We start from the raw sequence: 23,692 nt of genomic DNA on the forward strand, positions 1-23,692 counted from the left end.
TGCCAGAATCTTCTGCTTTCCCTGCTACCTGTCTGACCACTCCTGCTTAGGCTAATGGTTAAGAGCACAAATCCCTATTGCCACAGAGTCAGAATTCTTACCCTAGTTCTATCAGTTACTAGCTTTATGCCTTGAGCAAATCACTTAATTTCTGTGTGCCTCATTTTCCTCTCTGACAAATAAGTTTATGATGATCCTTAGTTCAAATAGTGCTACCATGAGGATTGAATAACTTAATAAGACAATGTTTGATACAAAACAAGCAATGTCTAAGTATTTGCTGTTGTTATTGTCATCATCATAAATATCATTAATTGTCCTCTTAGGTTACTATATCATGGTCCTGTAATTACTCACCTACTTTCTAATTTATCTTTATTTCCCCTACACCTCATCCAGTACCTGGAACTGTAGTCAGATCAGCAGGTGCTTGCTAAAAGAATTTATAATGTGAGAGTGAACTCCTAATGAACTCCTTTTTACTTCTTAAGAAAAGGTCATGTCCTATGAGCCCTCAAAGTATAGGAATGTAGGAGCTATGGGCCCTTACTTGTTAACTGTGTTGAGAGTGGAGGCACCTGAAATGCACTTGTCACTATTCCAAAGTCAACACTCGGTGTCGTGCTGGTATCCAAAATGGGTGATAAAGATGTCCCAGTCGGCTGGTTCCAAGTTACCAAATGACTGACCCCAGGCAACGGTCCTTCAGTGGCACTACTTTCTGTCCCAAGACTGGTATCTATCATATGTGAGGCAGCCGGAGAGGAACCAAACCCATGGGGAGTGGGGCTGGTCAAAGAGTCGGTGGTAGTGAAGGTAGGCGAGGGGAATGGCGTTGAAGCTGGTAACAGTGAACGCCTTGCAGTGGAGGACGCAGTAGCATCCCCAGGGCTTGCCCCAGTCCTAGAGGATGCACTGCCTGGAAAGGCGGCTGAGCTGGCTCTCGGAACTCGAGATGCAGCAAATGAAGTCATGGCCCCTGAAGGCAGCATATCGGTGCTCATGTGGTGAGCACTTTCTGCTACAGGCGTGGTAAACTTGGGTCTTGGGGATGAGGTGACTCCAGTGGACTGCATAACAGATGCAGAGGCGTAAGAGTGGGTCATTTTCTCCACTGGTGTGTCAGTATACTGTGAGGATGCAGACTGCTGCTGTGGGACCAAAGTTTTCAGAGAAGGGGTGATGTCAGCCTTAGGACTCTGCTGCACAAGGCGAGTGAAAACAGGAGATGAGGGGATATTTGAGGGCGTGGCCAACAGGGACGTGCTGATTTCCTTTAATCCAGAAGTCGAATGGGAAAATGATTCTGCCTCAAGACTGGTAGCCTCCAAGTTTGGAGGCAATGATGAGTAAGTAGTAGCCTTATCCATGGAGGAGGTGGCAACCATTGGATCCGTGGCCTTGGATGACTCCGAGTGGGTTGGGGAAGAGGAATGTGGTTCATGTCCCAAATTGGTGGTACCCACATTGGTCACTGCTGTGCCTGGGGGAGGACGAATGCCCTCTGAAACTGTGATGACTACAGAGGTGGTCAGTGTTTCAGCCAAGGTGCTGTACAGTTTTGGAGAGGGGCTGGTTCCAGTCTCTGGACCTGTGCTCCAAACGTCTGAGGTCCTCATCAGGCCAGAGGTGAGCAGTGAAGCCACAGACCCAGGAGACGTGGAGAGACTCCCTGGTGATGCCAAGGAAAGAGGAGAAGTTGAGGTCATGGCAGGAGAAGGTACTGGGGGCTGTACAGGGCTAGGTTCCTTCCCAGAGGAAGCACTTGCCAGTGACGCTCTCTCAGGACCGCCACTTGGGAGCATGGTCACTTCTGAGTGTGGAAACCCCTCAGACACAGGCACGCGGATCCCTGCCTGGGAGGCCAAGGTTGATGTGGCTCCACTCTGCCTTGCAGCCATGGGAGGACTTGTGTGGGTGGATATGGCCATTTCTGTGATCTTCCCAGTGGAAGTGTCTGATGACATCTTGGAGTGAGGGGGGCCAGAGACAGGTGTCCTAGCAGAGGAGGTGACATCTGTCGTGGAGAACCCAGCGGTAGTGCCAGAAGGCTCTTCCCAGCTGACAGAGCCGACCTCCTCAGAGGGGATTGACTCCTGCAGTCCAGAAGCCTTGGGGGAAGTTGGTTGCCTGGCGGCCCTGGTAATCTCAGATGAGCCAGGCATTGTGGGAATGGAGGGGTCTGTAGAGGTGAAGTTGGTAATCATCGAAGATGTCAATTTGGGTGCAACTGAGATGCCTGGGAAAGAGGAAATGGATTCCCGCCCAATAGAACTGGCCTGCACAGTGGTTACCACTGTCCTTGGGGAAGAATGTGTTGCCTTAGTGTCTGCAGTGGCTCCTAAGGTGCTGCTTCTGCTGGGAGCTGAACTGCTGCTAGGTGCAGGGCTTACGCCCAATGCGTCTGTGGTTTCCTCCAGCGCAGAAGACAGCGGTGACGTCATGGGCAGAGAATGGGAGGGGCCACTCTCAGATAATGTAGGAGAGGCAGCAGAAGCTGAGCTCATGGCACGAAGAGGTGTCGGGGAGGAGGTAGAGATGCTGTTTCCCACAGGGAGACTGCTCATTCCTGACATTGTCTGAGGACTGCTGCTCGTGTCAGCCTTAACCTTGGCGTGGGGAAGTCCCCAAGTCACAGTTGAGTGGGTCACTGGCCCTGCGGTTCCATGTGATGTGTCCCAGTGACGAGTGCCATAGGATGTCCCCATGGGTGGCCCATGGGTTGTGACGGTCACATCTGCAGATTCTGCCATGAGAGAGGGGGTGGAAAGCCTGGTGATCCTCCCAGCTGAGTGATGTGGTGACTCTGTGGGATGAGCAGGGCCTGGGTTGGATGTTCTGCTCGAGGAGATGACCTCTGGCCAGGAGATCTCAGTAGTGGCGTGAGTGGATAATTCAGAAGGGCGAGAGCTCACCCCCTGGGAGGTGCTGGTCTCCCTCAGGCTTGAAGTCAGCAAGTAAGCCATCTCAGTCGGAGAAGGGCTGGGCCCTGGAGTATCCCACAAGGTAGATGAGAAAACCTTTGAAGACGTGGCTCTGGACACCGCTGAATCAGCCAGCGTGGAACCTGTAGTCCCCACAGTGGTCATCACTTTCCCCGTGGAAGGATTTGCTGCTTCAGCATCTGCAGTGGCTTCATAAGAAGGCAGCATCTCCCCTGAGGTGCTCCTTGTGATCAGAGTTGAGCTGGTGTGTGGTCCTGGGCTTCTTGCTGATACATCTGTGGTTTTCACCTTCAGAGAAGTGAGCTGTGAAGTAACAGAGGGAGAAGGACTCTCCTCTGCTAGTGAGGAGGAAGCAGACACAGGTGAACTCATGGCAGAGGTTGTTTCATCCACTGAGGGTGGGCTTGGCCTTGACGTACTCCTGGGGCTCCTGCTCAGAGGAGCGGTTGCCTCTGAATGGGGCAGACTCTGAGTCACAATTGAGGAGGCCCCCACCCGTGAGGCTGAGGTTTCCTGGGTAAGGGTGGTCTGTGCTATATTCCCAGGATGTCCTGACAGGGTGGCAATGGTCATGTCCACAGACTCTGTCATGATGGGAGAGCTGGAGAACCCAGAGAGCTTTCCAGGGGCCACATCAAGTGTTTGTGTAGACTGAGAAGGGTGGATGAGTGTTCTGCTAGAGGAGCTGTCTTCTGTCCTGGGGCCCGGTGTCGTAGCACCAGTGGACACTTCCGGAAGGCCAGCACTCATCTCTGCAGTGGAGCTGGTTTCCTCAGAGGCTCCCGCCCCCCACAGTCCAGTGGCCATGGAGGAACTCAGCTCTGTAAGAATCCTCAGAGTATCTGAGAAGGCAGAAGTTGATGTGGAAACACTTTTACCTCCTATAGTGGAGGTGGAAACCTCTAGAGATGTGACTTTGGGCTTCTCTGGGTCAGATGGGCCAGCAAAAGGTGATTCACGTGCAGAACCTGTGGTCCCCACAGTGGCCATGGATGTCCTCGTGGAAAGATGCACTGTTTCAGTGCCTGCAGCGGCTTCAGCAATCGCCAGCAGCTCACCTGAGGTGCTCCTCACATGTGGAGTTGAACTGGTGTGTGGACCTGGGCTGGTACCCAACACATATTTGGTTTTCACCTGGGAAGAAGCGGGGAGTGAAGTGATGGGAAACGAAGAGGAGGAGCTGTCCTCTGATGTGGAAGAAGCAGGGGAGGGTGAGGACGTGGCAGGGGAAGGCATCAGAGGAGAGGCAGGGTTGGTGTTGTCCACAGAGGGAGTGCTCATCCTTGCTGCCATCTCTGGACCACTGCTCATGAGAGCGTGAGCTTCAGATTGGGCGGAGTTCCCGGTCACCGTTGACGGGATCCTTGACCAAGACATTTTGCTGGATGTGTTCCAGTCATGGGTACCATATGACATACCCACAGGTGGCAGAGCCTGGGTGCTCCTAGCCATGTCTGCAGGTTTTGTCACAGCAAGGGATGTTGACAGCCGGGTGACTGTTCCAGTTGGTAGACCTAGTGACTTCACAGAATGAGCAGGATGTGGGTCAGATGTCTTGCTAGGGGAGACGAATTCTGTCCCAGAGTCCTCAGCGGTAGCTACCATAAGCAAGCCAGAAATGCCAGTGCTTAACTGCACACTTGAGCTGGTCGCCTCAGAAGTGCCTGTATCCTTCAGTCCAGTAGTCAAGGAAGAATGTGGAAGGGTTTCCGGTTCAATGCTTGTGCTCAGATGGTTTATGGTTTGCACCGGGTCAGATGTGATCAGTGGAGAAACGGTAACAGGAGAGGAGAAGGTACCCCCTGATAAGGTAGAGGAGAGAGGAAGTGGCGGGGTTACAGCAGGAAAAGATGGAAGGGAAGACACAGCAGGGCCTTCTTCCCCAGGGAGAGGGCTTGAATCTGACGTAGTCTCAGAACCCTTGCTCACAAGGACAGTCACTTCCAAGAGGGGAAGCCCATGAGTCCCAATTGAGGGGTTCTCTGCCCATGGCCTTGAGGTCGATGTCTGCCCAGTGAGCCTGCTCTGTGATGCATCCTCACCATGGCCTAACTGGATGGAGGTGGTCGTGTGTGCAGAGTCCGTCATGTCAGTGGAGCTGGAGAACCCAGAGATCTTTCCAGTGGTGATGTCTTCTGACCTCGGGGGTGGAGTTGGGTGTGGGAGGGGTGCCCTCCCAGAGGAGAGGGTTTCTGTCCAGGGCACCTCAGTGCTAGCACCGCCGGCCCCTTCCGAAGGACTGGTGCTTGTCTCTGCTGTAGAGCTGGCCTCAGAGGTACTGGTTGCTCTCAATGCCGTGGTCAAGGACGTTTGCCCTTGGTGTATCCTGGCAGTGTCAAAGAGGTCAGGGGTTGATGGGGGAATACGTGTATCCCCCAAGGGGGAGGTGGTCACCTCTGGAGACATGGATGTCTCTGGGTCAGCTGGGACAGAGGAAGGGGGTTCTTGTCCGGGGCTAGTGGGATCTGCCTTGGTGACTGCTGCATCTGAGGAGGCCAACGTATCAACTGAGGTACTACTCAGATTTAGAGACAAGCTGGTGTCTGGTTCCAGGCTTGAGTTCAAACCCTCTGTGGTCTTCGTCAGACCAGAAGTGAGCTGTGGAGAAACAGTTGGAGGAGAGGAAGGGCTGCTCTCTGGTAACGTGGAGGAAGCAGGGGAAGGTGAGGTCTTGTCAGGGAAAATCAGGAGAGCAGGGACAGAGGATATCTCATCCACAGAGGCCATGCCTGCCCTGGACACATGCTCAGGACCCATGCTGAGAAGACGGGTCACCTCTGAGTGGTGGGACTCCATGGATGTGGTCCCTGCCTGCCATGTTGGGATTGACTTTTCCCCAGTGAGGGCACCCTGTGTTGTCCCAGGAGAAGCTGTTTGGGTGGAGATGGTCGTTTTGGCAAGTTGTGTCATGGCAGGGGATGTAGAGAACCTGGAGACATCACTTGGGACAGTGTTTGGTGACTCTGTGGACAGAACTGGGCTGTGAGTGTGTGCCTGGCTGGAGGGGGTGCCTTCCATCCTGGACACTTCTGTGGCACCAGTGGACACTTCGGGCAGGTCAGGGTTGGTCTCTGTGGTTGAGCGGCTGGTCTCCCTCCCACCTGTGGTCAGGAAGGAAGGTAGGCTGGCTTCCACGTCCGGTGTGGTGCTCAAGTCAGCTGTGGTCTTCTTGAGGCCAGGTGTGACCCGTGAAGAAGCAGGAGTAGAAAACGAGGTGCTGGCCTCTGCCACTGTGGAGGATACAGGAAGTGAGCTCATGGCAGGGGGAACCAGCGGGGAAGAGTCAGAAACTGTCTCATCCACAGCGGCTGGGCCAGGCCTTGACACACTCCCAGGACCCTTCCTTGTAGGCATGGTCACGTCTGAGTGAGGAAGACTCTGAGGCCCCGTGGTTCTGGTTGACGTGTCCCCACTGAGGGTCCTCTTTGTGGTAGCCTCACGGTGGTCTGACGGGGTGAAGACGACTTTGTCCACAGACTTGGTTGTGACAGGGGAGCTGGAGAACCCAGCTGTCTTTCCAGTGGGGGTGTCTGGTGACTGTGGGGTTTGAGCTGACTGCGAGATGGGTGTCCTGCCAGGAGAGATGGCTTCTGCCATGAACAGCTCAGTGGTGGCACCAACGGCTCCTCCATAAAGGCCAGTGCTGGTCTCTGCTGTTGAGTTGGTCCCCTCAGAGGCGCTGTTGGCTCTGAGTCCAGTGGTCAGAGAGGATGCTGTTCCTCTCTGCACCCTCGTAGTGTCAGAGAATGCAGGGGTTGTTGGGGAAATGCTTGTATCCCCAGAGGAAGAGGCAGTCACTGTATCACCAGGCACAGAGAAAGGCAATTCCTGTGCAGGACTGGTGGTCTCCACTGCGGTCACTGCTGTGTCTGAGGGAGGGTGAATGTTGTCTGACTCTGGGGTGACTTCAGAGGAGGCCAATACACTAACTGGGGCACTACTCAGATTTGGAGATGGACTGGATTCTGGTTCCGGGCTTGTGCTTACAACTTCAGTGGTCTTCATCAACCTGGAGGTGAGCCATGGAGAAACAGTCATAGGGGAGGAGCCACTGGTGTCTGTGAATGTGGAGGGAGCAGGAGAAGCTGGGGTCAGGACAGGCGACGACAGCAGGGCAGAGACAGAGGCTGCTTCCTCCACAGAGGCCGTGCCTGCCCTGGACACGTGCTCAGGACCCATGCTCAGAACACCCGTCTCCTCTGAGGGGTGAGTCTCCATGGATGTGGCCCCTGCCCACCGTGTTGTAAATGACTTTTCCCCAGTGAGGGTGCTCTGTGTTGTGGCCGTAGGAGGACCCGTTTGGGTGGTAATGGTCATCTGTGCAAGTTCTGTCTTTGCCAAGGAGTCTGAAAACCTGGTCGTCTTTCCAGTGTGGATATGTGTTGACTCTGTGGATTGATCTGGGCTGTGAGTGTGTGCCTGGCTGGAGGAGATGCCTTCCATCCTGGACAGTTTTGTAGTGGTACCAGTGGACAATTCAGGCAGGACAGGGCTGGTCTCTGTGGTTGAGCTGCTGGTCTCCCTCCCACCTGTGGTCAGGAAGGAAGGTGGGCTGGCTTCCATGTCACTCCCAGGACCCTTTCCTCTAGGCGTGGTCACATCTGAGTGAGGAAGAATCTGAGGCCCTATTGAAGGGGTCCCCACCCATGTGGTTCCAGTTGATGTGTCCTCACTGGGGCTTCCCTGTGTGGTAGCCCCACGAGAGCCTGGCTGTGTGAAGCTGTTTGTGTCCACAGACTCTGTCATGAGAGGGGAGCTGGAGAACCCAGAGGTCTTCCCAGTGGGGGTGTCAGCTGCCTGTGTGGTTAGCGATGGCTGCAAGACAGCTGTGCTGCCAGAAGAGACGGCGGCTGTCCAGGACACTGCAGTGGTGGCACCACTGGCCCCTTCATAAAGGGCAGCACTGCTCTCTGCTGTGGAGCTGGTCCCCTCAGAGGAGCTGGCTGCTCTCAGCCCAGTGGTCAGAGAGGAGACTGACCCTCTGTGTGTCCTGGTAGTGTCAAAGAAGTCAGGGGTTGATGGGAGAAACCTTGTGTCCCCCAAGGCGGAGGCGGCCCCCTGTGGAGACGTGGCTGTGGATGACTCTGGGTCAGCTGGGGCAGAGGAAGGGGGTCCTTGTGCAGCACTGGTGGGCTCCACTGTGGTCATCGTTGCATCTGAAGAAGGAGGAACGTTCTCTGACTCTGGGATGACATCAGGGGAAGTCAATACATTAGCTGAGGCACTACTTGGATTTGGAGGGGGATTGGTTTCTGACTCTGGGCTTGGGCTTAAAGCTTCTGTGGTCTTGCTCAGACCAGAGGTGAGCTGGGCAGAAGTGGCCAGAGGAGAGGAGGGGCCGCCCTCTGATGACGTGGAGGGAACAGGAGAAGCTGGGGAAACCGCAGGTGAAGACAGCAGGGCAGAGACAGAGCTTGTGTCCTCTATAGAGGCCGTGGCTGTCCTTGACACATTCTTAGGACCTGTGCTCAGGAGACCGGCCACCTCGGAGTGGTGAGTCTCCATCGACATGGCCCCTGCATGCCGTGTTGTGGTCGGCTTTTCCCCAACGAGGGTGCTTTGCATTGTTGTCCTGGGAGGTCTTCGTTGGTTGGTGATGGTCACGTATACAGATTCTGTCATGTCCAGGGGGTTAGAGAGTGTGGAGACCTTTCTACTGGGGGTTTGTGGTGACTGCATGGGTGGAGCTGTTCGATGGATATGTACTTGTCTAGAAAGGACATCCGTCCTGGACACCTCGGTAGTAGCAGGAGCAGGTGATTCAGAAAGGCCAGTGCTGGTCTCTGCAGTTGAGCTGGTTGCCTCAGAGCTGCTGGTCTCTCTCGGTTCCGTCGTCAGGAAAGGAGGTGGACTGGCTTCCATGTCCAGGCTGGTGGTCAAATCCTGTGTGTTCTTCTGCAGGCTGGATGCGAGCAGTGAAGAAGTGGCAAGAGAAAAAGAGGTCCTGTCCTCCACTAACGTGGAAGACGTAGGAAGAGAGGTCTTGACATGGGGAGACAGCAGAGAGGAATCAGAAATTGTTTCATCCACAGAAGGTGGGCTCGTTCTTGCCACATTCTCAGGACCCATGCTCCTTAGAGCAGTCACCTCCAAGTGAGGAAGACTCTGAGTCCCCACCCACGTGGTTGTGGCTGTGGTTGATGTGTCCCCACTGAGGGTCCTCTGTGTTGGAGCCATGCCATGCCCTGCCTGGACAGAGAAGATCGCATCTATAGATTCCATCGTGACAGAGGAGCTGGAGAACCCAGCTGTCTTCCCAGTGGGGCTATCTGGTGACTGTGGGGTGTGGGCTGACTGCGGGATGGGTGTGCTGCCCAAAGAGACGGCTTCTGCCATGGACACTGCAGTCGTAGCGCTTGTGGCCCCTCCATAAAGGCCAGTGCTGGTCTCTGCTGTTGAGCTGGTTCCTTCAGGGGTGCTGGTGCCTCTCCGTTCAGTGGGCAGAGAGGAGGTTGGCCTTCTGTGCATCCTTGTAGTGTTCAAAGAGGCAGGGGTTGATAAGGAAATACTTGTGTCCCCCAAGGTGGAGGCGGCCACCTGTGGAGACATGGCTGTGGATGACTCTGGGTCAGCTGGGGCAGAGGAAGGGGGTCCTTGTGCAGGAGTGGTGGGCTCCACCCTACTCACTGCTGCCTCTGAGGAAGGGGGAACGTTCTCTGACTCTGGGGTGACCTCAGAGGAGGCCAGTGCACCAACTGGGGCACTGCTCAGATTTAGAGATGGACTGGATTCCGGGGACTGGCTTGTGCTCAAGACTTCTGTGGTCTTCCTCAGAGCAGAGGTGAGCTGGGAAGAAGCGGTGAGAGGAGAGGAGGGGCTGCCCTCGGGTAACGTGGAGGAAACAGGAGGTGAGGCCGTGGCAGGGAGAGACTGCACAGCAAAGGCAGAGGCTAATTCATCTGCAGAGGCCGTGGTTGCCCTCAGCACATTCTCAGGGCCCATGCTCAGGAGATCGGTCACCTCTAGGCCACTCTGAGTCCCCACCCACCACGCTGGGGTTTGCTGCCCTGCAGCGAGAGTGCTTGGTGCTGTAGTCCCGAGGTGAGTAATTTGGGTGGTGGTGGTCAGCTGTGCGTGTTCTGTTACAACAGGAGAGATAGGGAACCTGGTCATTTTTCCACCGTGGGTATCTGGAGACTCCGTAGATTGAGCAAAGCCAGAGGTGGGATTTCCCCCAGAGGAAATGGCTTCTGTCCCAGTGATCTCAGTAAAAGCTCCAGTGGGCACATCAGAATGCCCAGCGGTTTTTCCCGCAGTGGAGTTGGTAGCCCCAGAGGAGCTGGTCCCCATCAGTCCCCTAGTCTGGGAGGAGGCTGGTGAAGTAGGCATCTTAATGTCAGAGAGGGCAGCCGTTCCGGTGGCAACACCTGTGTCTCCCAAGGTGGTGGCAGAAACCAGAGAGGATATGGCTCTGGATGCCCCTGAGTCAGGTGGGACAGAGGAACGTGCTTCAGCTCCAGGAATCCTGGATGCCACGAGGGTCATCCCTGGGTCAGAAGATGGAGGAGCTGTTGTGACCGCAGAGGTGGTAAGAATTTCAGTTGAGGAGCTGCTGAGACCTGGAGGCGGACTTGTTACTGGTTCAAGGCTTGTAGTCAAGACATCTGTGGTCTTACCCAGATCCATTGTGAGCAGTGAAGAAATGGTACCTGGAGAGGAGGGACTACTTTCTTGTGATGGGGAGGAGACAGCCAGGGGTGAGGTCGTGGCAGGTGGAGACACTATGGAAGAGTCAGAGATGGTTTTGTGCGCAGAGGGAAGGGTTGACCCAGACATGACGTCAGGACTGCTGCTTGTAAGAGCGCTCACCTCCGAGTGGGACAGACTCTGGGCCACGGTCGAGGTGCTGCTTGCCCACCACTTTGTGGCTGATGTGTCCCCAGGAAGAGTGCTCTGTGCCGTGTCTGTACGGCGAGCTGACTGGGGGATGATGGTAATCTCTGAAGACCCCGCCACGGCCGGGGACTTAGAGAACCTGGAGATCTTTCCAGAGTGGGTGTGTGGTGACTCTGTGGACTGAGCTGGGCCGGGGATGGGCGCTTGGCTAGAGGAGATGACTTCTGTCCCACGTACCTCAGCGGTGGCACCAGTGGACAGCTGAGAAATGTCAGTGCCAGTCTGTGCAGCTGAGCTGGTTGCCTCGGGGCTTCTGGCCTCCCTCAGTCTCGGGGTCACTGAAGCAAGCTGGCTGGCCGCTGTGCCCTGACTTGCACTCGGGCCAGAGGTGAGCAGTGAAGAAGTGGTAAGAGATAAAGGGGAGCTGCCCTCTGCTTCAGCAGCAGCCGGAGGGGGTGAAGTCGCCACAGGGGAAGACAGCAGGAAAGGGGCAGAACTTGGTGTATCCCCAGAAGGTGGGTGAGTCCCCGACACCGCCTCGGGACCTGCACTCCTAAGAGCAGCCATCTCCGAGTGAGGAAGGCCCCAAGTCAGGGTCGTGGGGGTCTTCACCCATGTGGTTCTGCTTGCTTCACTGCTGAGGGTCCTCTGTGTGGTAGCCCCACGAGGACCTGTCTGGAGGGAGATGGTCACACCCACAGTTCCTGTCGCGGCAGGAGAGCTGGAGGACACAGAGGCCTTCCCGGCAGTGATGCGTGGTGATTGTGCAGCCTGACCTTGCTGTAGCACAGCCGTGCTGCCAGAAGAGGTGACTTCTGTCCTGGGCACCTCGGCGGCAGCACCGGAGGCCTCTCCAGAAAGGCCGGCGCTGCTCTCTGCCGTCGAGCTGGTTCCTTCAGAGACTGTGTTTGTCCTCAATGCTGTGGTCAGGAAGGCTGTTGGCCCCCTGTGCATTCTTGAAGATTCAAAAAAGGCAGGGGTTGATAGGGAAATACTCACATCCCCCAAAGTGGGCAGAGTGACCTGTGGAGCTGTGGCTTTGGATGACCCTGGGTCAGCTGGACCAGAGGAAGGCAATTCTTGTCCAGGACTGGCGGTCTCCACTTTGGTCACTGTTGCATCTGAGGAAGGAAGAACTTTGTCCGAATCTGCCAACACGTTAACTGAGGTGCTACTCAGATTTAGAGACAACACACTCCCTGGTTGCTGGCTCGTGCTCAAGACTTCCGTGGTCTGTGTGAGACCAGCAGCGAGCAGTGAAGAGACGGTTGGAAAAGACGAGGGGCTGCTTTTGGGTAACATGGAGGCAACAGGAGGTGCAGTCTCATCGTGGAAGGATTTGTGGGCATCACCAGAGGCCGTGCTTGCCCATGAGGCATGCCCAGGACTCCAGCTCACTAGAGTGGTCATTTCTGAGTTGGAAGGGTCATGAGTCACAGCCCTATGGGATCCTCCCGCTGAGTGTGTGGTTGACCTTTCCCCAGCTAGGGTGCTGTGTGTTGTACTTTCAGTGTGACCAGTTTGGGTGACGATGGTCACATCCCCAGTTTCTGTCACAGCAGGAGAGCTGGAGAACCTGGAAATCTTTCCAGTGGGGGTGTGTGCTGGCTCCAGGGGTGGAGTTGGGCTTGGGACGTGCACTTGGCTAAAGGAGAAGACTTCTGTCCCAATAACCTCAGTGGTGGCACCAGTGGGCAATTCTGGAAGGTCAGTGCTGGCCTCTGCAGTTGAACCAGTTGCATTAGAGCCGCTGGTCTCCCTCAGTCCCTTGGTCAGGAAAGAAGGTGGACTGGTCTTCTCTTCCGGGCTGTTGCTAAAATCATCTGTGGTCCCCTTCAGGCCCGACGTGAGCAGTGAAGAAGCGGTAAGAGCAAGAGAGGGGCTGTCCTCCGCTAACGTGGACACAGCAGGTGAGGTCGTGGCAGAGGGAGACAGCAGGGAAGACTGAGAGGTTGTTTTAGCCAGAGGGGTTGGGCGAGTCCTTGGTGCGTTCTCAGGACCCCTCCTCCTAAGAGCAGTGTTCTCTGTGTGAGGAAGACTCGGTGTCACAGTCAAGGGAGTCCCCAGCCCTGTGGTCCCGACTGATATATCCTCAGTGAGTGTCCTCTGTGCTGTTGCCCCACGGTGACCCGACTGGACGGAGACGCCCATGTCCCCAGGACCCACCACGACCGAGGAGCTGGACAACCCAGAGGTCTTTCCGGTGGGGGTGGCTGGTGACTGTGGGATGTGAGCTGACTGTGGGGCGGGTGTGCTGCCAGAGTGGATGACTGGTGTCCTGGATATCTCAGTGGCAGCACCAGAGGCCCCTCCAGAAAAGCCAGTGCTCGCCTCTGCTGGGGAACTGGTCCCCCCAGAGTAGCTTGTAGCTCTCAATCCAGTGGACCTGGAAGAAGCTGGCTGGCTGTGAGTTTTTGCAGTATCAAAGAGGCCAGGTGTGGATGAGGAAATACTTGTGTCCCCCAAGGGGGAGGCAGTCACCTGTGGAGACGTGGCTGTGGATGACTCTGGGTCAGCTGGGGCAGAGGAAGGGGGTCCTTGTCCAGGACTGGTGGGCTCCACCGTGGTCGCAGCTGCCTCTGAGGAAGGGGGAACGTTCTCTGACTCTGGGGTGACTTCAGAGGAGGCCAGTGCACTAACTGGGGCGCTACTCAGATTTAGAGATGGACTGGATTCTGGTTCCGGGCTTGGGCTTACAACTTCTGTGGTCTTCCCCAGAGCAGAGGTGAGGAGGGCAGAAGCTGTGAGAGGAGCAGAGGGGCTGCTCGCCGGTAACGTGGAGGGAGCAGGAGAGGGTGAGGCCGCGGCAGGGAGCGACAGCAGGGCAGACACTGTGGTGGCCTCCGAGGAGGAGGAGGCCGTGCTCACCCTCAGCACATTCCCGGGACTTGTGCCCAGGAGCCCTGTCACCTCTGAGTGGGGGAGACGCTGAGTTCCCACAGACATGGCCCCAGCCCACTGTGCTGTTGTAAACACGCCCCTGCTGAGGGGCTTCTGTGTTGCAGTCCTGAAGTGACCTGAGCGGGTGGCAGTGGTCAGGCCTGCAGTCCCAGTCGTGACAGGGTAGCCAGGGAGCTCTGTGATCTTTCTCCCCGGGGGCTCTGGTGACTCTGTGGGCTCAGCAAGGCCCAGGGTAGGATTTCCTACAGAGGGGGCGGGTTCTGTCCTAGAGGGTGCCTCAGTAGCACCAGCTGGCGTGTCGAGAGTGCCTGTGTCTGTCCGTGCTGCGGAGACCTCAGAGGCGCTGGTCTCCTTCAGTCTGCCTGTCGGTGAGGACGTTGTCTCTGTGTGCGTCCTGCTGGTGTCCGGTAAGGCAGGCACCATGGTAAGCACGCTGGCTTCCCCCGTGGTGGCATCGGAAACCCCTGCAGGTATAACTGTGTTTGTCTCTGGGCCGGCTGGAACGGACAGATATGACTCCTGTCCAGGACTTGTGTGCCATGTGACCGCGGCACTTTCTGAAGAACGGACTTTCTCTGCGTCTGTGGTGTCCACAGAGGCGGGCTGTACCGCAAGTGGGGTGGCTCTCAAGTTCAGAGATGACCCGGTTCCAGCTGCAGAGCCTGCGGTCGGAACGTCGGTGCTCTTCAGCCTGCCAGGGGTGAGCAGGGAAGTAACAGTGCGGAGGGAAGGGCGGCTGCTCTCGGGAAGTACGGAGGCCACGGGAGGTGAGGTCCCATCATGCCATGTTCTGGGGGAAATGCCAGACGTTGTCGCCTCCACGGGGGCCGTGCTTGCCCTGGACACGTTCTCGGGACTCCCGCCCATAAAGGTGTTCATTTCTGAGTTGGGAGCACTCTGAGTCTCGGCTGCCTGAGGCTCTGCCCGAGAGCTTGGGGCTGATTTTCCCCCAGTGAGGGTGCTGTGTGTTGTGTCCTCAGCATGACTTGCCGGGGTGGCAGCGGTCATGTCTGCAGATGCTACAGTGGCAGGAGAGTTAGAGGCTCTGGAGGTGTTTCCCGCGTGGGTGTGTGGTGATGCTGTGGGCTGAACTGGGCTAGGGATGTGTGCTCGGCCCGAGTTGACTTCTGTCCTGGACACCACAGTGGTCGCACCAGGGGGCACTTCAGAAACGTCCCTGCTGGCCTGTGGAGCTGGGTTGGCTGCCTCAGAGCTGCTGGGCTCACTCAGTCCCGTGGTCAGGAAGGAAGGCGGCCTGGTTTCCTCTTCCAGGCTGGTGCTCAAATCCTCCGTGATCGTCTTCAGGCCATGCGTGAGCAGCGAAAGAGTGGAAAGAGAAGAGATGCTGTCCCCTGCTAAGGGAGAGAGTTCAGGGGGTGAGGTCATGGAAGCGAAGGCCAGCAGAGAGTCAGAAGTCGTTTTACCCAGAGAGGGTGGGCTCGTCCTTGACACGCCCCCAGGACCTGTGCCTCTGAGAGCAGTCCCTCCTGAGCGAGGAAGACTCGCGGTCACGGCCGCAGTGGACCTTGTCCGTGACACTGTGGCTGACTTTGCCACAGACAGGGCACCGTGTGTTGTAGCCTTGAAATGTCCCGTTGGGGTGGTGATGCTCAGGTCTGCGGTTTCTATCAAGGCAGGGGAGTTAGAGAGCCTGGAGAGCTTTCCAGTGGGGGATTGTGGTGACTCTGTGGGTGGAAGAAAGCTTGGGATGTGTGCATGGCTAGAGGAGACTTCCGTCCCGGGAACCTCAGTGGCAGCACCAGCGGGAGAGGCAAAAAGGTCACTGCTGGCCTCTGCATTTGAGCCGGTTGCCTCAGAGCTGCTGGTCCCTGTCGCTCCCATGGTCAGCAAGAAAGGTGGGCTGGTTTTCTCTCCCGGGCTGGTGGTCAGATCATCTGTGGTCCCCTTCAGGCCGGGCGTGAGCAGTGAAGAAGTGGTGAGAGCCAAAGGGGGGCTGTCCTCTGCTAATGTGGACACGGCAGGTGAGGTCTTGGCCGAGGACGAGAGCAGGAAAGACTCCAAAGCTGTTTTATCCACAGAGAGTGGGAGGGTCCTTGACACGTTCTCAGGCCCCCTGCTCCTAAGAACCGTGACCTCTGAGTGAGGAGGGTGCGGAGTCGCGGTGGAGGGGGTCCCGACCCACACGGCCGTGTTTGAGGTGTCCCCACTGAGGGTGCCGTGGGTTGCTGCCCCGTGATGACCGGCCTGGGAGGAGATGGTTGTGTGTGGAGATTGCATCATCCCAGAGGAGCTAGAGAACCCAGAGGCCTTCCCAGCCGTGGCGTCTGCTGACTGTGTGGGTTGAGCTGACTGTGGGTTGGGTGTCCTGCCAGAAGAGATGACGACCCCTGTCCTGGACACCACAGCGGCAGCACCGGTGGCCCCTTCAGAAGGGCCAGCGCTGGTCTCTGCTGCCAAGCTGGTCGCCTCAGGGGTACTGGCTGCTCTCCATCCAGTGGTCAGGGAAGGTGTTTGCTCTCTGTTCATCCTCTCCATGTCTGAGAAGTCAGGGGTTGATGGGGAAATACTTGTGTCCCCCGAGGCGGAGGCAGCCCCCTGTGGAGACGTGGCTGTGGATGACTCTGGGTCAGCTGGGGCAGAGGAAGGGAGTCTTTGTCCAGGACTGGTGGGCTCCACTGTGGTCGCTGCTGCCTCTGAGGAAGGGGGAACATTCTCTGACTCTGGGGTGACCTCAGAGGAAGCCAGCATGTTCACTGAAGTGCTGCTCGGGTTTAGAGAAGGACTGGGTTCTGGTTGCCAGCTTGCGTTCAAAAGCTGTGTGTGCCCTGTCAGACCAGAGGTGAGCTGTGCATGGCTAGAGGAGACGGTCGGAGAGGAGGGGGAGCTGCTCTCTGATGGTGTAGAGGAGGCAGCAGAAGGTGAGGCCGCGGCAGGAAAAGACAAGAGGGCAGAGCTGGTGGCTGCTTCCCCCACAGAGGCAGTGCGTGGTCTCAGTGCACCCTCAGGGCCCGTGCTCGGACAACCTGTCTGCTCTGAGGGCTGCGTCTCCATTGATGCGGTGGTTGCCTTTTCCCCGGGGAGGATGCTCTGTGTTGGTGCTCCCGGGGTACTTGTTTTGGTGGTGATGGTCATGTGTGCAGAGCCTGTCATGACAAGATACTTGGAGAACCTGGAGATCTTCCCAGTGAGGGTGTGTGGTGAGACCGTGGATTGAGCTGGGCTAGAAGTGAGGGCTTCCATCCTGGTTTCCTCAGTGGTAGCTCCAGCAGGCAGTTCAGAATGGGCAGTGTTTGTCTCTGCAGTCGACCTGGCCACCTCAGGGCCACTGGTCTCCCTCACTCTGGTGATCATCTCCACTTCCACGCGTGTGCTTGAGTCCTCTGTGGTCTTCTCCAGGCCAGCCATGGGCAGTGAAGGCATGGAAGGAGATAAAGAGGTGCCAGCCACTGCCAACATGGAGGAGGCAGGGGGTGAGGTCCCAGCAGGAGTAGACAGCTGGGGAGGGTCAGAGATGGTATCCACTGAGGGCTGGTGAGCCCTCGACATGTCCGCAGGACCCCTGCTGCTAGGAGTGGTGACCTCTGAGTGAGGAAGACCCCGAGTCACACTCGAGGGGGTCCCCACCCATGCCGTGTGCCCACGGAGATCCCTGCCGTGACCTGACTGAGTGGACATGGTCGTGTCTGCAGACTCTGTCCTCACAGGGAAGCTGGAGACCCCAGAGGTCTTTCCAGTAGCGACATCTGGCCATTGTGTGTATTGAGTTGTGGGAGGAGCAAGGGTGCTGCCGGAAGAGATGATTTTGCTCCTGGCTACCTCTGTGGATGCACCTGTGGCCCCTTCAATAAGGCCAGTGCTGGTCTCTGCTGCCGAGCTGGTCGCCTCAGGGGTGCTGGCTGCTCTCCATTCGGTGGCCAGGAAAGGGGTTTGCCCTCCGTGCATCCTCTCCATGTCTGAGAAGTCGGGGGTTGATGGGGAAATACTTGTGTCCCCCGAGGCGGAGGCAGCCACCTGTGGGGACGTGGCTGTGGATGACTCTGGGACAGCTGAGGCAGAGGAAGGGAGTCTTTGTCCAGGTCTGGTGGCCTCCACTGTGCTTGCTGCTGCCTCTGAGGAAGGGGGAACGTTCTCTGACGCTGGGGTGACTTCAGAGGAGCCCAGTGCACCAACTGAGGCACTACTCAGATTTGGAGGACTGGATTCTGGTTCTGGGCTTGCACTCACAGCTCCCGTGGCCTTCATGAGACCAGTAGTGAGCTGAGGAGAAGCAGTCACAGATGAAGGTGAAGGTGAGGTCATGGTGGGGAGAGACACCAAGGCAGAGACAGAGGCCATGCTCAGCCGTGACACATACTCAGGACTTGTACCCAGAAGGCCTCCCATCTCTGAGTGGGGGAGACTCCAGGTCCCCTCTGACGTGGTCCTTGTCCACCGTGTTGTGGCTGCTGTGTCCCCAGTGAGCGTGCTCCATGTTGCAGTCCTGGCATGATCAGTCTGTGTGCTGATGGTCAGGCTCACAGATTCCGACAAGACAGGGGAACGGGAGAACCCAGCAGCGGTGTCTCCAGCAGGGGTATCTGCAGACCCTGTGGCTTGAGCAAGGCCAGGGAGGGAATTTCCCCCAGAGGAGACAACTTCTGTGCCTGAGACCACTGTGGTAGGACCACTGGGAATGTCAGCAAGGCCAGTGGCTGTCGCTGTGGACATCTCAGGAGTGCTGGCATCCCTCAGTCTCCTAGTCAGAGAGGAAGTTGGTTCTGTGCGTGTCTGCACAGTGTCAGGCAATGCACGCACCATGGTGGAAACACGTGTCTGTCTCATGGTGACATGGGAGACCTGTGACGATGTGCCTCTGCTGGTGTCTGGGCCAGCTGGGACAGAGGAGTATGCCTCCTGCCCAGGACTTGTAGGGTCCTGTGTGGTTGTCTCTGTTTCTGAGGACAGATGGACTCTCTGAGCATCTGTGATGTCTCCAGAAGTGCTCAGTATTTCAAGAGAGGCGGTACTCGCGTTTAGAGGTGGCCTGGTTCCAGCTCCTGGGCTTGTGCTCAGAGCGTCCGTGGTCTTCACCCCACCAGATGTGAGCCGTGAAGAAATGGTATCATGTGATGAGCGGCTACTCTCAGGTGTTACGAAGGTGGCAGGAGAAGATGAGGCTGCATCATAGAATGGTTTCCAGGATCCATCAGAGGCTGTTTTGCCCACAGGGGTTGAATGTGCCCTTGATGTCTGCTTGGGATTCCTCCTCGTTGGAGTGATTGTTTCCGAGTCAGGACTCTGAGTCTCACCCGTAGGGAACTGTTGCCATGGGGCTGTGATTGATGTTTCTCCAGTGACGGTGCTGGGTGTTACACCCCCGGAGTGCCCAGACCTGGCAGGAATGGTCACGTCTGCAGGTTCTGTCGCGACAGAGGAGCTAAAGAATCCAGACGTCTTTCTAGTGGTGGTATCTGGCGACTGTGGGGTTCCACCTGGCTGTCGGGTGGGTGTCTCACCAGAAGAGAGGACTTCTGTCCAGGACACCTCAGCGGGTGTCTTTGCAGAAGAAATGACTTCCGCCCTGGACACTGTAGTGGCAGTACCGGTGGCCCCTTCAGATGGGCCAGCGCTGGTCTCTCTTGCTGGGCTGCTTCCCTCAGAGGAGCTGGTTGCTCTCAGCCCAGTGGTCAGAGAGGAGACTGACCCTCTGTGTGTCCTGGTAGTGTCAAAGAGGTCAGGGGTTGATGGGACAAACCTTGTGTCCCCCAAGGGGGAGGCGGCCACCTGTGGAGACGTGGCTGTGGAGGACTCTGGGTCAGCTGGGGCAGAGGAAGGGGGTCCTTGTGCAGCACTGGTGGTCTCCACTGTGGTCGCAGCTGCCTCTGAGGAAGGGGGAACGTTCTCTGACTCTGGGGTGACTTCAGAGGAGCCCAGTGCACTAACTGGGGTGCTACTCAGATTTAGAGATGGACTGGATTCTGGTTCCGGGCTTGGGCTTATAACTTCTGTGGTCTTCATGAGACCAGGGGTAAGCTGGGCAGAAGTGGCCGGAGGAGAGGAGGGGCTGCTCGCGGGTAGCGTGGAGGGAGCAGGAGAAGGTGGGGTCACCGCAGGGGAGGACAGCAGGGCAGAGACAGAGGCTGCTTCCTCCACAGAGGCCGTGCCTGCCCTGGACATATGCTCAGGGCCCATGCTCAGGAGACCAGTCTCCTCTGGGTGGTCACTCTCCATGGATGTGGTCCCTGCCTGCCATGTTGAGGGCGACGTTCCCCCAGTGAGCATGCCCTGCATTGCTGTCCCCAGAGCACTTGTCTGGGTGGTGATGGTCACCTGCACAGATTCTGTCACGACAGGGGACTCAGAGAACAGGGAGATTTTCCCTGTGTGAGCGCGTGGTGACTCTGTGGACTGACCTGAGCTAGCGACGTGTGCGTGGCTGGAAGAGATGTCTTCCATCCGGAACACTGCAGTGGTAGCAGCAGTGGGCAATGCAGAGAGGTCCGTACTGACCTCTGCAGTCCAGCTACTGGTCTCTGAGCTGCCGGTCTCCCTCAGTCCTGTGGTCAGAAAGGAAGGTGACCTGGTTTCCTCTTCCAAGCTGGTGCTCAAATCCTCCATGATCTTCTTCAGGCCGGACGAGAGCAGTGACGGAGTGGGGAGAGAGAAAGAGGTGCTGTCCTCTGCTAAGGTGGAGGACGCAGGTCGTGGGGTCATGGAAGGGGAAGCCAGCACGGAGGAACCAGAAGTTGTTTCATCCGTAGTGGCTGGGAGAGTCCTTGACACATGCTCAGGACCTGTGCTTCCACGAGTGGTGACCTCTGACTGAAGTATCCTCGGAGTCACAGCTGAGGGGGCTCCCACCCATGCGGTTCTGGTTGGTGTGTCCCCAGTGAGGGTCCTCTGTGGTGTGGCTCCACCATGACCTGACTTGGTGATGGTCGTGCCCACAGATGCTGCCGTGACAGAGGAACCGGAGAACCCAGAGGTCACTCCAGTAGGGGTGCCTGGTGACTGTGGGGTTCCACCTGGCTGTAGGGCGGGTATCTTTCCAGAAGAGATGACGTCCGCCCTGGACACTGTAGTGGCAGTACCGGTGGCCCCTTCAGATGGGCCAGTGCTGGTCTCTCTTGCTGGGCTGCTTCCCTCAGAGGAGCTGGTTGCTCTCAGCCCAGTGGTCAGAGAGGAGACTGACCCTCTGTGTGTCCTGGTAGTGTCAAAGAGGTCAGGGGTTGATGGGACAAACCTTGTGTCCCCCAAGGGGGAGGCGGCTACCTGTGGAGACATGGCTGTGGATGACTCTGGGTCAGCTGGGGCAGAGGAAACGGGTCCTTGTGCAGCACTGGTGGTCTCCACTGTGGTCGCAGCTGCCTCTGAGGAAGGGGGAACGTTCTCTGACTCTGGGGTGACTTCAGAGGAGCCCAGTGCACTAACTGGGGTGCTACTCAGATTTAGAGATGGACTGGATTCTGGTTCCGGGCTTGGGCTTAAAACTTCTGTGGTCTTCATGAGACCAGGGGTAAGCTGGGCAGAAGTGGCCGGAGGAGAGGAGGGGCTGCTCGCGGGTAGTGTGGAGGGAGCAGGAGAAGGTGGGGTCACCGCAGGGGAGGACAGCAGGGCAGAGACAGAGGCTGCTTCCTCCACAGAGGCCGTGCCTGCCCTGGACACATGCTCAGGGCCCGTGCTCAGGAGACCAGTCTCCTCTGGGTGGTCACTCTCCATGGATGTGGTCCCTGCCTGCCATGCTGTGGGTGCCTTTTCCCCAGGGAGAGTGCTGGGTGTGGTAGCCTCAGGATGCCCCGAGTGGGTGGCCATGGTCACATCTGCAGATTCTCTCCTGGTTGGGGAACCGGAGAGCCTGGAGAGCTTTCCCGCGGGGCTGTGGGGTGGCTCTGCAGATTGGGTCGGGGTAGCATTGTGTGCTTCGCTAAGGGAGATGACCCCCGTACTAGAGTCCCCAGCAGAAGCACCAGCGGGCAGCTCAGAAGGGCCGGCGCCCGACCCTGCAGTTGACGTGGTCCCCTCAGATGGTTTGGTCTCCAGAAACCCACTTGTCAGGGAGGAAGCTTGCCCTGTGTGAAGAGGAGATTCCCTGGAAACACTTGCATCCCCTGTGGGGACTGTGGAAACCCCCGGTGGTGTGACCTTGCGTGTCTCCGAGCCCGATGCAGTGGAGGAATGTGGCGCCTGCGCAGAGCTGCTGGTCCCCAGATCGGTCACCTCCGTCCTCTCAGAAGGATGCACTCTTTCGGTGTCGGCAGCAGCTTTGCAAGTGACCAGAATCTGCCCCAAGGTGCTCCTGGTGTTTGGAGTTGGTCTGGTCCTCAGTGTGGGACTCGTGTGCAGCCCCTCCGTGCTGAGTGGTGAGGGCACAAGCGGAGGAGTGGTGCAGCTACTCCCTGATAACGTGGAGTAAAGAGGGGAGGCGGGGGTTACTGCAGGTTGAGGGACCAGGGGAAGGAGGACTTGTCCATGACACATCTTCAGGAGCTTTGCCCAAAAGTGTGGTCATCTCTCATTAGGAAACTCTCAGTCAGAGCCAGCGAGATCCCTGCCCAGGAGGCTGCGGCTCCCATTTCCCACACAGACTTACCGTGTAGCCCCACATGACCTGCCTGCACCACGGCGTCCTAAGAAGTCATCAAGAAATACTGTTTTCCTCCTGCACCTCCTTCTGCTCTTTCCCATTTCTCATCTGGGTTGCGAAGGGGTAAACTTCAACTGAGAAGGATTGAATTTGTGCCCCCAGGTCCTGGAGGTGCCACCCAGCTCTGCAGCTCTCCCAGTAAAAAGTGGCCTGCCGATCGCCAGGTCCACCAAAATTTACAGATTACGCTTCAGCTACAGGAAATACTCAATATTCTGCAACTTGGACTGGACACAGTGTGGCCACGCTGCTGCCTCCCACTCAGCTAGTCACACAGAGCAGCCCAAGTCCCGTGGACACAGCTCAGTCCAGTGGACACAACCAGGTCTTGGGCCATCAGGGCTTCCCCTGAGTACAGAGAAGCCGGCACCTGAACCTCTAAGATTTCAGTTATGAATCAGAGTCTAAGGCCGTGATCTAACAACACTGCGTGTCTCCACTTACTCTTTTATAAAGCCAAGGACACAGAGTGACAGAAACGACCCCTTTCCCACTTGTCTGCCTCCTCCTCCTGACCCTGCTTCGGCTTGCCCACTTGAGCCTCTTCACCATCAGCAACTGTGTAGAGGTCAATGACTTGGGGAGAATACAGCAGAGCCTGGGACCCCTCCCACATCCATTTCAACCCAGGCCGTGCCCTCAGGGTCCAGGGAAGTTGCTGCCATGCATCCCTGGATGGTCAGTGGCATGGGAGTGACTGTCACGGGCACACCAGTCCTCACCAGCACAGGGGCTGAGCAAGGCTCTCTCACAACTCTTGCCACGGTACAGGACCCCTCCTGAAGCAACTCTGACAAATGCCCAGGGCTGGAGCCTCAGGCCCTCTGCACTAGGAGAGACTGCACCATCTCCAGGAGAGAGAGGGGTGGGGCCTGGGTCTCAGCCACGCCCATCCTCGCCTTCCTTGTTCTCAGAGGAGAATTCTGGGTGTCCCCCTAGACTGTGGGCCTCCTTGAATCCACTGTAGGCGAGCTCAGAACAGCCGACCTCAGGCAGGAGTGCTTTATTTGAGTCTCGCGGCAGTCTGGTTGTATCGTTTACTAAAGTTAGAAATAGATCAAGTCAAATAGATTTGATCTATTCCTGTGCTTATGAGGGGACTTCAGGAAGTTCCTGGGGAAATGGAACGGATCGATGTTTATTCTGGTGCAGAAACTGTTTAAAATCCATGCAGTTTTTTCATACTGCACATTCCCCATGGGTCCTTGAAAACCCCTCAGCCACAGGCACCCCAAAAACGTTTGCACCAAAATTTGCTTTTCTTTTAACTCAGTTTCCCACAAGCTGTTAACAAATGTTTATTTATGCATTTAAAGCAAGAGGCAGAGACAAGATGGATGGACGACGGACGGACAGAGAGATCTTCCATCTGCTGAGCTCCCTCTCTAAATGCCTGCAACAAAACTGTAAAACTAAAATAAACGAA

The 23,692-nt window shown here is 56.9% G+C and overlaps 1 protein-coding gene across 1 annotated transcript in view; it reads right to left on the reverse strand.

Annotated features, from left to right (window-relative positions):
• LOC133750024 (mucin-16-like) overlaps window positions 1-22,100 on the reverse strand; it is a 98,639-nt gene extending 76,539 nt beyond the window's left edge. Inside the window, 1 exon segment of the mRNA XM_062179411.1 lies at window positions 551-22,100. Coding sequence (XP_062035395.1) covers window positions 551-22,100 — 21,550 coding nt within the window.
• Between the last annotated feature and the right edge of the window lie 1,592 nt (window positions 22,101-23,692).

Source organism: Lepus europaeus, chromosome 20 (assembly GCF_033115175.1).
Source record: "Lepus europaeus isolate LE1 chromosome 20, mLepTim1.pri, whole genome shotgun sequence".
In the NCBI taxonomy this organism is placed as follows: Eukaryota; Metazoa; Chordata; class Mammalia; order Lagomorpha; family Leporidae; genus Lepus; species Lepus europaeus.